The sequence below is a fragment of the Chiloscyllium plagiosum genome, unplaced genomic scaffold, assembly GCF_037043375.1.
Source record: "Chiloscyllium plagiosum isolate Xiang-an unplaced genomic scaffold, Cpla_swu_hap1 HiC_scaffold_23, whole genome shotgun sequence".
Classification (NCBI taxonomy): Eukaryota; Metazoa; Chordata; class Chondrichthyes; order Orectolobiformes; family Hemiscylliidae; genus Chiloscyllium; species Chiloscyllium plagiosum.
In genome coordinates, this window is record NW_028270161.1 from 39,027,237 (window position 1) to 39,039,604 (window position 12,368).

General features: G+C 40.5%; 1 protein-coding gene across 3 annotated transcripts in view; it reads left to right on the forward strand.

Annotated features, from left to right (window-relative positions):
* Positions 1–12,368, forward strand: part of celsr1a (cadherin EGF LAG seven-pass G-type receptor 1a) — a 313,982-nt gene that overhangs the window by 180,095 nt on the left and 121,519 nt on the right. For all 3 annotated transcript variants that reach the window (XM_043713695.2, XM_043713696.2, XM_043713697.2), the window contains exon 5: positions 11,340–11,455. In XM_043713695.2, the coding sequence (XP_043569630.2) occupies positions 11,340–11,455 (116 nt within the window). The remainder of the gene's footprint in view (positions 1–11,339; positions 11,456–12,368) is intronic.

Sequence of the window (12,368 nt, forward strand, 5' to 3'; positions counted from 1 at the left end):
CAAGCTAACTAGCCTATAATTTCCAGTCTTCTGTCTCCCTCCTTTCTTTAATAAGGAGTGGTGCTTTGCCATTTTCTACTCCTCTGATTCACTCCCAGACTCCAGTGATTCCTAAAAGATCACCACCAACGCCTCCACAATCCCCTCTGCTATCTCCTTCAGAATCTCTGGGTGTAGTTCATCCGGTCTGGGTGGGTTATTGACCTTCAAACCCTTCAGCTTCTCCTTAGTGATAGTCACTGCACTTGCCTCTGCTTCCAACTCTGTTCACGTTCTGATATGCTACCGGTGTCCTCCAGCAGTTTTTATCCTTGCTTTCACGTTTAACAGTATGCTATACGTGTTGAATAGGATCGGTTTTGACCGAACACTGCACTGTCTTTAACCTGAGCTGCCATCACTTTGTATGCTATTCGTTGCACCAGCCATTTTCTGAACTTGCGGCTCGGGGCAGCACGGTGGCTCAATGGTTAGCACTGCTGCCTCACAGCGCCAGGGACCCAGGTTCAATTCCAGCCACGGGTGACTGTCTGTGTGGAGTTGGCAAATTCTCATCGTGTCTGTGTGGGTTTCACAGTCTAATGATGTGCTGGACAGGTAGAATGGCTGTTCTAAATTGCCCATAGTGTTAGGTGCATTAGTTAGAGGGAAATGGGTCTGGATGGCTTACTTTTCAAAGGGTCAGTGTGGACTTGTTGGGCCGAAGGGCCTGTTTCTACACTGTAGGGAATCTCATCTAATCTCACCTCCTGATGCGATAGAGGTCTGGAACAAGCTATTCAGATAGGTTTTTCTCCCCCCTCCTTTTCAGAGTTAGCTATAATTCACACTCCAGCTTGGAGGTTTCTGAGATGGAGACATCGACTAATGGATTTGCTTGCGACAGTCTCACAGTCAATGAACTCCCACACGCTGGATTTCAGGCACACAACCAGTTCATCATATCTTGTCTAGATATCACAAGTATACATTATTCATTTGTTGTAAGTTTTTCATTTTTTTTGTACAGTTAAACATTAAACACTAAAGCACTTCACAACAATTTGAATAGTTAATGCCTCACACTCACACGAACCAGAATAAGTACTGGAGCCAAAAGTAGGTGTACCTATCCCTTCTGCACAAACTTACTAACGTGTACACACCCTATTTCACAGTACATTCCAGTTATGACCTCTTGGGCATCAGGTAGAGGCTGTTTACTTTTAATGACCTTTTTCAGTTACAGCTAAATTATAATTGCTCAGTCAGCTTCCCATCTTCCCTATAATTGGTCTTTCTTCAGGCCATCACTCTCAGTTGACAGATAGTTAACCTCCACTGACAGGTACCTTCTGCGAGCTAACTTGTAGTTCCATTTGAAGATCAAAATTAAATTCAAGTTTTAAATTGAATTTCAGTTTGCAACTACTTAGAATTTTGTGGGAGTGAGTATTATATAGAATATGTCCAATATTGCCATGTATCCAAGTTTGCTGTTGATACAAAGTTAGGTGGAAACGTAAGTTGTGGGAAGGAGACAAAAAGGCTGCAAAGGGAGGAGTGAGCAAGAACATGGAAGATGGAATATAATGTGGGCAACTGTGGAGTTATCTACTTTGGAAGGAGAAGTGGAATATTTTTGAATGGTGGGGAGACAGAATTTTGGTATTCAGAGGGAACTGGGTGTTCTTGTAACATGAACAGGTAGTTATAGCAAGCAATTGGAAAAACAAATGGTATGTTTGCCTTTGTTACAAAGGAATTGAAATGTAAAAACAGTCAAAATGTTTTACTATATGGTTGTAATGCCTTGGAGAAATGACACTTTTACGATTGTGAACAGTTTAAGTTTACCGAAGAAAGGAATCCACCTACAGAGGAAGTGTGACAAAGGTTCATCAGATTGCTTCTTGGGATGAGGAGATGTGGAGTCGATATTCCCTAGAATTTAAAAGAAAGAAAAGCAATCTAATTAAAACATGTAAAATTCAGAAGGGACTGGGTGCTGAGAGGATATTTCCCTGGCTGGGAATAAAGAATCAGATGTCACAAACTCAGAATGTGGGGTCAGCCATTTAGGGCTGGGATGTAAAGAAATGCGTTCAGTTAAAGGGTCATGAATTTCTGGGATTCTCTACCTTGAAGATTGTACAAAGTTAAAAATCACACAACACCAGGTTATAGTCCAACAGGTTTAATTGGAAGCACTAGCTTTCAGAGTGTTGTTCCTTCATCAGTTGGTTGTTGCTCCGAAAGCTGGTGCTTCCAATTAAACCTGTTGGACTATAACCTGGTGTGTGATTTTTAACATTATACACCCCAGTCCAACACCGGCATCTTTAAATCTCGAGGATTGTATTGCTTAGTTATTAAATACTTTCAGGATGAAGAAGAATGACTTATTAGATTGAAAGAAATTAAAGGATTTGAGAATAATGCAGGCAAATGGGAGTTGTGGTAAAAACTCACCAGTGATCCAGTAAAATTGTAGAGCAAGTGAAAAGGGCAAAGTAGCCAACTCCCGTTTAAGCTGTTCTCTCTGTAACCTCCTCCAGTTCTTCAGCCCTCTGAATGCACACCTCCAATTCCAACCGCCTTTATATTTTTGTTTGTTATTGCTCCAGTTGCCTAACTTGGGGAATCCCCTCTAAATCCCTTTCTTCCTTTGGCATGCTCCTTGACACCTAATTGACCAAACCTTTACTCTGTTGTCCATTTACATGACTCAGTGTAAAAAATTGATAATTGTGCCTTTGAAGTGCTATGAGACATTCTTTATGTTAGAATGTTAAAGAAATGAAATTTCTATTGCTTAGTACATTATTTACCACTAGCCAAGGGTAAAATAGAGAACTGCCTGAGAATTCACCCCAGGGTGATTCTTGAGGAATTATGCAACAAACACAGTCATTTGGAAAACACCATCGCCTGCAGCAAAGTGAAGGAAAGCCATTTCAGATTCTCCACTGACATTGTAAACATTTCGTCCCCTGTCTAGGTGACATCCTCAGTGCTTGGGAGCCTCCTGTGAAGCGCTTCTGTGGTGTTTCCTCCGGCATTTATAGTGGCCTGTCCCTGCCGCTTCCGGTTGTCAGTTTCAGCTGTCCGCTGTAGTGGCCGGTATATTGGGTCCAGATCGATGTGTTTGTTGATGGAGTTGGTGGACGAGTGCCATGCTTCTAGGAATTCCCTGGCTGTTCTTTGTTTGGCTTGCCCTATAATGGTAGTGTTGTCCCAGTCGAATTCATGTTGCTTGTCGTCTGCGTGTGTGACTACTAAGGATAGCTGGTCGTGGCGTTTCGTGGCTAGTTGATGTTCTGGAATGCGGATCGTTAGCTGTCTTCCTGTTTGTCCTATATAGTGTTTTGTGCAGTCCTTGCATGGGATTTTGTATACTACATTAGTTTTGCTCATGCTGGGTATCGGGTCCTTCGTTCTGGTGAGTTGTTGTCTGAGGGTGGCTGTTGGTTTGTGTGCTGTTATAAGTCCTAGTGGTCGCAGTAGTCTGGCTGTCAGTTCTGAAATGCTCCTGATGTATGGTAGTGTGGCTAGTCCTTTGGGTTGCGGCATGTCCTCGTTCCGTTGTCTTTCTCTTAGGCATCTGTTGATGAAATTGCGCGGGTATCCGTTTTTGGCGAATACCTTGTACAGATGTTCCACTATAAATGCCGGAGGAAACACCACAGAAGCGCTTCACAGGAGGCTCCCAAGCACTGAGGATGTCACCAAGACAGGGGGCGAAATGTTTGCAACAAAAATTTCCAGCTCGGCGAACAGAACCACAACAAAGAGCACCCAGCTACAAATCTTCACCCAAAGTTTGAACTAACATTGTAGTATTGCAGCCTGCCTTAACTGCACAAGTTTAACTTCCTCTTACCATACTGGGGGCAGTTATGTTCAGAATGACTCTCCTGCACACATTCTGGCCATGCTCTGTCATCCAAATAGCCATCTGAGAGATGACTGGCGTGATCTGAAAAAGGACAGTGGTCTGTATTTGCTGTACCTGAGGGTGGTGCTCCATGAATGAGCAGACAAGTATGTTCTCCTAAGCAGGCCAGAACCCAGTTGTAACGTTGCCTACAAGAGATAGATGTGGAACTTCTGCCATCAACGGCAATACTTTTCTTCTTTGGGAGAAGAAAAATATTTAGTAGAATGGGGAATGTTCTTGGAGAGCCACAAAACCAAACATATCCTATTAGTGTAGAAAACTACCCGCTGAGCTGCACCAACTCCAACAACACAATCATCAATATTCATGATCTTTCCCCACTGTCCCACAACTCTACATAAACATGGAACCCAGGACAAAATATGCCACTTTAAAGTCATGACATTATTTGCTCCAAGTAGTGTATTTTTCTACAATTAATGCATAGGTTCAGTAGACATTGAATTCACAAGGTATGGGAATGTTTACTTTCATGAAGTGTTTACGTATTCAGTGATTTTATAAAACATCCACAATGGATAAAGAATAGAGCTGGGAAAAGCACAGCAGGTCAAGCAGCATCAGAGGAGAAGGGGATTCAATGCTTCAGATTGGAAACTTTCATCAGGACTATAGGTTCCGACCTGAAACGTCGACTCCCCTTCTCCTCTGATGCTGCTTGACCCGCTGTACATTTTCCAGCTCCGGCATCTGCAGTTCTCACTGTCTCCAAGTTATAAACTATCCATGCAATTATGCCCTTAGCTGTACAATGATTTCTTGATGAATGCAGCAGTGGTACTCGTGTGTACTTCAGTGTTATAAAAGTGTGCATCATTGAGTTTCCAATAAAAATTGCTTTAAAAAATTAGCTGGTCAAATGCAGCAAGCAATGTGCCTGTGACATTTCGATTATCTGTAGTTGTGAGTAATGTATCCAGCTAGTAGTGACAGCATAGAAAATAAGCCCTGGAATGTAAATTGCTAAGTTGTGCTCTTACAATGTGAAGCACACTGAAAACCTCTCCGATTGTGACTTGGATTGTTAATCATATGTTCCTGTGCTTTCATTCTATTAATCACTTGTATTTGGAAATCAGAGATTGTAACCTGTAGTTAGCGTATTCTTCCTGTGCTGAGACATTTGTGCGAGTATCTGATTTGTTCCTTTTTATGGTAAATTTATATTTCAATCAATCTGCTCTCTGAATTCATTGGTAGGATTGATTTTAATTTATGCACTGTGGCACCTTTCCAGGGAGTTATAAAGTAGACTGGATATTGGAGAATGCCTCTCATTTTTTTTCACAAAGAAGTCTTTGGCTCTACTTTGCGTGAGTGCTACTTTGTGCATGTTAATGAAGTGGGGCAGCTTTTTATATAATGGACAGCATGCTAAATTCCGAATACCCATTTGTTTCAGCTTGTCTGAGCTCTGGTACACTTAACAAAGTCTATTGATATCACCATGGAGATAATGCTTGGTACCCCAGGGACTCAAAGATAGCACAAAAACTTACCACCAGCTTGTGTTTTTAGGAATGATGAGAAATCCAAATAATACTGTGATTTGATTTAGTGGGACAAAAATCATAAACGGAATATTATGACATAATCATTTGGCAAGTTACCAAGTTTACAACTGAGTATCTGGTCACACTCTTATTGTCTTCTGTTTTTATCCTAGCAATGATAGTTTTTTTTTAAAAAGTGTACTCATCGTGTTGAAAATGGGGACACCAGGTAGACACCTCTGGAGGTGTGGCTGCCATCCTTAAACTCCAAAGTGAAAAATGTGAAGAAAATTGTGCAAATCTCGAGTTCTCCATGTTTGCATACAAAATTGTTGTACTTAGCAGCACTTATGCTGAGAAAGCAAAACAAAATCTTCCTGTGAAGAGATTTTTTTTTTTACAAGTGGATAAAAAAATTCAAATATACCCTCAGGATTAAAATCCCCTTTTAGCACCCTTCCACAGTCAGCTAAAGCATTAATGAAATTACAGGTTTTCCTAGTTGTACCTAGTTCAGTGCTTTGCAATAAGTTATCTGAAGTGTTAAGCAAACAATTCTAAGACAATATATGCTCTTAGGTGTCTACTATCATTCAGGAAACTTTTATAAATATGCTAGGAAAGATGCTTAGTTGTTTGCTCTTTTTGCATTTTTACAAGTTTAGTTATAGTTCAAGTTCTAGATTTTCATTTTAAGTGAGGTGTTCCTGAGAAGAATATTGCTGTACATTTACATGACTAATTGCTGCTTTGTACAAAGTGATCCAAGTATAAGGTGATTGCCCCCAATATTCCAGTCAAACCTCAAAAAAATCTTAGCCTTCATTGAGATAATTAACATATTTTGCCTCTCTGTCTTTTCACATCAATCCATTCATTCACATCCATTATTGTTCTGCTCTGCTGTTATTTTTGAACTGCACTCTCCCTCTCAGTCTAGTTTGGGCTTTTACATTTGGTTTAAAAATCCCAGACATAGGCAACAATATTAGCCTATGATCTACTGCACTAAATCATAGGAAATGATCTACTGCACTAATTTAGTCTCCGTACTTGGTCAGTAATATTGGCTGAGATTTGCAGTGATAATAATGCCAAAACTGTCAAAAATCAAGCAAGATGTGCTCTGACAATATTCTGAATGAGCTCATTAACGTGATCAGTAATAAGTATCTAAGAAATGTTGAACATAATTGTGGATAGTTGCTGTTCAAGCTGGAGACAATCTGCTACCTATGAGTTAATGTGTAAACTGTTGGATTACAGGACCACACGATGATTAGGTAAACAAGCTATGATTTGCATGTGGGATTGATGGAGCATTGGGTAGGAGTCTCTTCAACTCAAGCCAGAAGTGTTAAGGATCTCAGCTTTAAACTGGTCACTAATACATCTATTTAACCTGCATTAGCAGCAACCTTTTAAAGCTTTAAAACTACTGCACTGCTTTTAAGTTAAATAATCCTCTGGAGCCAAAGGGTTAATCTTTCTACTTGGCCTACACTCAGTATTGATGAGTGGCACAAAATTGAAGGGTTTTTTGTTAGACTGATAGTTCGATCCCTTGAAGGCACACAACCTACACAGTATGACTCTCATGGCAGTATTAATGAGAATAAGGCTTCATGAGGTAAAGCCATCTCTTGCATTCCAGAAACACTTCTGCAACTTGCACGATGGCCATATACACTGTGCCTGTTGGTGCATGCTTACTGGTGGCCTCCATCACATGACCAGACTTGGCCAGCTTGCAGTGCTTCTTCATAATTTTAATAAACCTGCCTTGCAAATGAAGCTTTCAGCTACAACAGGTTCAGTCAGCTCTACAATTACTGATCAGTGAATAGGTATCTGATTCCCGCCCTCCCTCCCTAGCCTAAAGGCACAAAAACTACTTATAATGTCTTTACTGCCATCCTGGAGATCAAATTGGCTCAACACAGGATTTCGTGCACGAGGCTTTCCCAGTCTGCGTAGCTCGGTTCCACATCAAACAGCACATTTTAAAATTGAGCCAATTAAGATGATAGAAACACAATTTTATTTTGTGGCAAACATTACAATGTGGGTTTACAGAAGTAGTGGCGCTTCATTCTGAGTTGAATTTCATCTCATGACCCATCTAGTTTGATTCTTCTGGTTAGAAGTGGCAATTACAGTCATTTGCCACCTTGTTCGTATTTATTTTACATTAATACCTCAGAAATGCAGACTAGCATTGAATTCAACACAACCTGTCCCTGTGCAAGTTACCTGGGGACAGTCAAATCATGTTCCTTTTTACAACAGTCAATGTGTCATGCTCTGAGAGTGAAATGTGCAGCAGCACTGTGAGAAACTTTGTGACAGCTCTTGTGAGAGGGTAAGTACTTTAGGCAAGAGTGTGGTTAGGGTGCCAGGAAAGTGATGGAGTGCTTAAGCTGAGGATGGATAGGGGTATGTCAGTGGCTGGGGACCAGATGCAATCTAAAATGACTAACTGGGTAGAAGAGCAAGCACATAATAGCTCATAGTGTACTCATTAAAATGCCAGTATTAAATTAATAATTTTGAAAACCTGCACCTTTTTTTAAAGCAAACCCACTGATGTTAACTTCAATTGATACTTAACTAACAGATTTCACCCAAAGTCTGGATAATTTTAAAACAACCGAAAAAATTGAGAACAGTACATGCCCAATAATGGCTGGATAGAAACATTAAAATGTTCACCCCAGAGCACTACAAATATGTTGAAGGGTGCATAATTTTCCAAATGTCTTTCTAACGTTGACCGACCGATATCGGTTCACAGGGATGCATACAAGATATGCTGTTCAGAAAAGCAAGTAATTGCCAAGCAGTAGTCAATACAGAGTTGTTACTGCCCTTCTTAAAGGAGCTGATTTGCTTAGATGTGGAACAGAAGAGGCATGAACTTCAGTTTTGAGTGGATCAGCTGAGTGGCAGGTTTTATGTCAATACCAATTTTAATGTTGGCCAAGAAGTCAGTTTCAGCAAAGGATATTGCTGACAATATTTACATTTCCAATAAAATCATGATAAAGCAAGATATTATGTCAAGGAAATAAACATCCGCATGGTTATCATGTCAAACCAGCCCCACACAGCTTTGAGTAATTATGGTGTACCACTTCAAGAACACAGTGGGCAGACTTTTGCAGTCAATGGCAAAGCAAAGATGCTCATCATTGATGTTGAAGAAAGCTGTCTACAAAGATCAAATAACCTCTTTAATATGCTTTTTACCTTTCCTTATGCTGTCACAGAGTTCTCTAGATTTCCATCAGAAATTACACCATCAAGCAGGCAAAGGAATCAACCAGCTGATGTATTCTCACAATGCAAAACCAGAAAGCTAGGAACCAGCAAACCACTTCTGAATGACTCCGTATCACCATCATGGGGGTTACCATTCACTAGAAACTAAACTTGATCAGCTGTGTAAATATTGTGGCTACAAGAGAAAATTAGAAGCTCAGAATTCTGTGGTGAGCAACTGACCACCAGTCTCCCTAACACCCATCCACCATCTACATGTTATGAGTGTGACAGAATACTCCCCACTTGCCTGGATGAGTGCAGCTCCAATAATGTTTAAGAAGCTCAACAACATCCAGGGCAAAGCAGCCCATTTGATTGGCCCCCAAATGGGCAGCACAGTGGCTCAGTGTTTAACACTGCTGCCTCACAGCGCTAGGGATCCAGGTTAGATTCCTGCCTCGAGCCACTGTCTGTGTGGAGTTTGCACATTCTCCTCGTGTCTGCTTGCATTTCCTCTGGGTGCTCCAGTTTCCTCCCACAGTCCAAAGATGTGCAGGTCAGGTGAATTGGCCATGCTAAATTGCCCATAGTATTAGGTGCATTAGTCAGGGGTAAATACAGGGTAGGAAAATGGGTCTGTTTCCATGCTGTAGGGATTCTAATTCTAATTCTAATGCCTTCATCATTCACTCTCTCCACCATCAACACACAGGAATAGAATCCACAGGATGTACTACAGCAACTCACCAAGGCTCTTCCAATGGTATCTCCAAAGCCTGCAATCACTACTATCTAGAAGGACAAGGGTAGCAGATACATGGGAACTCAATCAGCTGTACCTTCATTGTCACTGGTTCATAATCCTGGATCTGTTTCCTGAACAGACTGATTGATTGTACACCTACAAAACACAAACTGTACTGATTCAACAATGCAGCTCACCATCTCTTCTCAATGGCAGTTAGCAGCAGACAATAAATGCTGGTGCAGCCAGCAATGCCCACATCCCATTGAATAAATTAGTAAATAAGAAGTCAATACCTCTGAAATCCTTCACTGTTTGTTGTGTCTGGAAAATTCAAAAAAACTATGTTCCTGAGTTTTTCTTTCCCCTAACTATTAAGTGTTAGAATGTTGGTATTATTAGTGGATTGACCATGGCATTGCCCACGGATAATCCCATTTTTGAAATAGTGGTGTTCACAGGTTCCTGGATTCCTCTCCACCTAAGGTGGTTTAAGAATGCAATTTATCATGTCACTGGTTAGGATTAAACCATTTCTCACTTTAATGGTTTTAAAAGTTATGCAGCAGGCCTTGCACATAGTGCAGGCAATATCACCTACCAATTACCAAAATGTTGTTTGGGATGCAAGCTTCTTTCTTATTCTGTACCAAAAGCCTTTGTTTTTTGATGCTTGCATTGTAAGTTTTCCTTTATTTGCAATATTTGCCAAAAATTATTTGATTGATTTGTTATTTTTCTTTTCTCCCTGTTTAATTATGTGTAGAAATAAAAGGTGTTCTTCTACTTTATTAACAGATGTAGCTCTGTTCTTCTTGCTGAAACTGTTATCAGTAAAGGATTGGGCAGAACTTTTTTTGTGAAATCTTCAAGCATGAAGAATGTCAAATGGGAGGTGGGGGAGATTAGATTGGGGCCTGGACTTCGAAATATAAAAAGGTCTTTTTTTCTAAGTGCAAGATCTACTCTTTTAAGAAGCCAATGTAAGGTAGAGCAGCCCCATTAAGTTTGTTGAGGTGAGTGCTGAAATCTGGCAGTCTAAATTGGCACTGTATAGGCAGCGTTTCTGTTTGGGCTCCTCTCCAGTTATCAAAGGGATCAGTTTCATGGTCACATCTGCTGACCCAGTGAATTTACCAGGGTCAGTGCTGGCAGTCACAAGCAGATGCATCTATGGCCTTTGCAATTGTAAGGGCGTAACAGTGGTGTCCATCCCATTACCTCCATTAGAGTGGTAGAGAGAAACCAGTTGTAGATTATCAGAACAGTTGAAATCCATTGGTGGAGCAGATTTGATAGTTTGAAATGCCTATTTTTTTTGCTCCTAAATCTTCTCATCTTATGCCACTATAGTGGTGGCAGGTTGGTTTGACCATTCTGAAGCAAACTGCCTTCTGGAACCTTCACTCAGTGCAAGAATTGCATTTCTTCAGCCTGATGGCTGATTTATTATTTCTTCTCTGAAAGGATTGGAGATTATTAACGTACCCAATGGGCCTCACATTCATGAGCATGATTTCTCCTGGAGTCAATGAAGGCTGTAAGGGACTTGGTTTTCTAGGGGCCTGGAACAGCCGGTACATTCTCTGTTGATATAAAGGTTGGGTGAAAGACCCACCTCCGAAATTAAAGTAGAATTTGTGTAAATTTATGGAATCATTGTGTAACTAATCTGCTCCAAATTCTTAGTAATTGATGGGTTAGAAATGTATTCAAATGTACCTCGATGAACACATGGATTTACAGTTCCTTTCTAAACCTCAGATCCTGTATTCAATTATGAGAGGCTGAGACACACAGCTATTGCTTAGTGTATAATAGAGTAGGTTTCCTTATACCAACTCCTGCATACCTTGTTAATTGGCTATATGTCTTCTCATTTCCCTCTCTACTGCAGGTTTGCAACACAGGAGAGAAATGCCTTGCTTCTTTATAACGGCCGTTTTAATGAAAAACATGATTTTATTGCTCTGGAGATCATTGAAGAACAAATCCAACTGACTTTCTCAGCAGGTAATTAAAAAAAATTAATCTACTTTTGTAATCAGCCTGTCCAGACATTATATTACACACCTCTGGAGCAGGTGGGACTTGAACCCAGGTCACTCAGTCCAGGGATAGAGACCCTACCACTGAACCACAAAAGAGCTAAAGCCTACTGCATCGGTATTCCCAGACAGTCTCCCATCCAAGTACTAACCCATTCTCAGCAGGTAAAGCTGCACTGTTATCGCTTTCGTCTGCTTAAATGTAAAATAAATTGTTAGAAATTCCTGTTGGTCATAGTAGACAACTTATCAGTATGTGTTTCACTGTTTAGTTAATGCATAACTCACCACAGAGGATCAGATTGTAACTCAAACTTTATGTTTTTTAGATAACATAAAAGTAAAAGTTAGAGCTAGATCCAGCACACTTGGTAGATGATGAGCTACTGTGGAAATAGCCCCCATGAAGAGCAGCTTTAGATTGTTTTCCCAAACATTGTGATTTAGATCTTTTACACTTGATATTTTCACACAAACTTTGACGAAATACAATCTGAATGAAAATACGAGAATCCCAAAGCATTTTATTCTTATATAAGAAGCAAGTGGGTAACTAAAGAAAGGATTGACCCACTAAAGGATAATGAAGGAAGGCTGTGTGTCGAACTTGAGAGAATGGGTGTGATTCTGAGTGATTACTTTGCATCAGTATTCACTGAGGAGAGGAACATGATGGATGTTGAGATTAGAGATAGAAGTTTGATTAGTCTGGATCACGTTGACGTAAGTAGGGAAGATGTGTTGGGTATGCTAGTGGTTATTAAGGTGGACCAATCCCCAGGACCAGATGGGATCTATCCCAGGTTGCTGAGAGAGGCGAGAGAGGAAATAGCTGGGGCCCTGACAGATATCTTTGTGGCATCCTTAAATACAGGTGA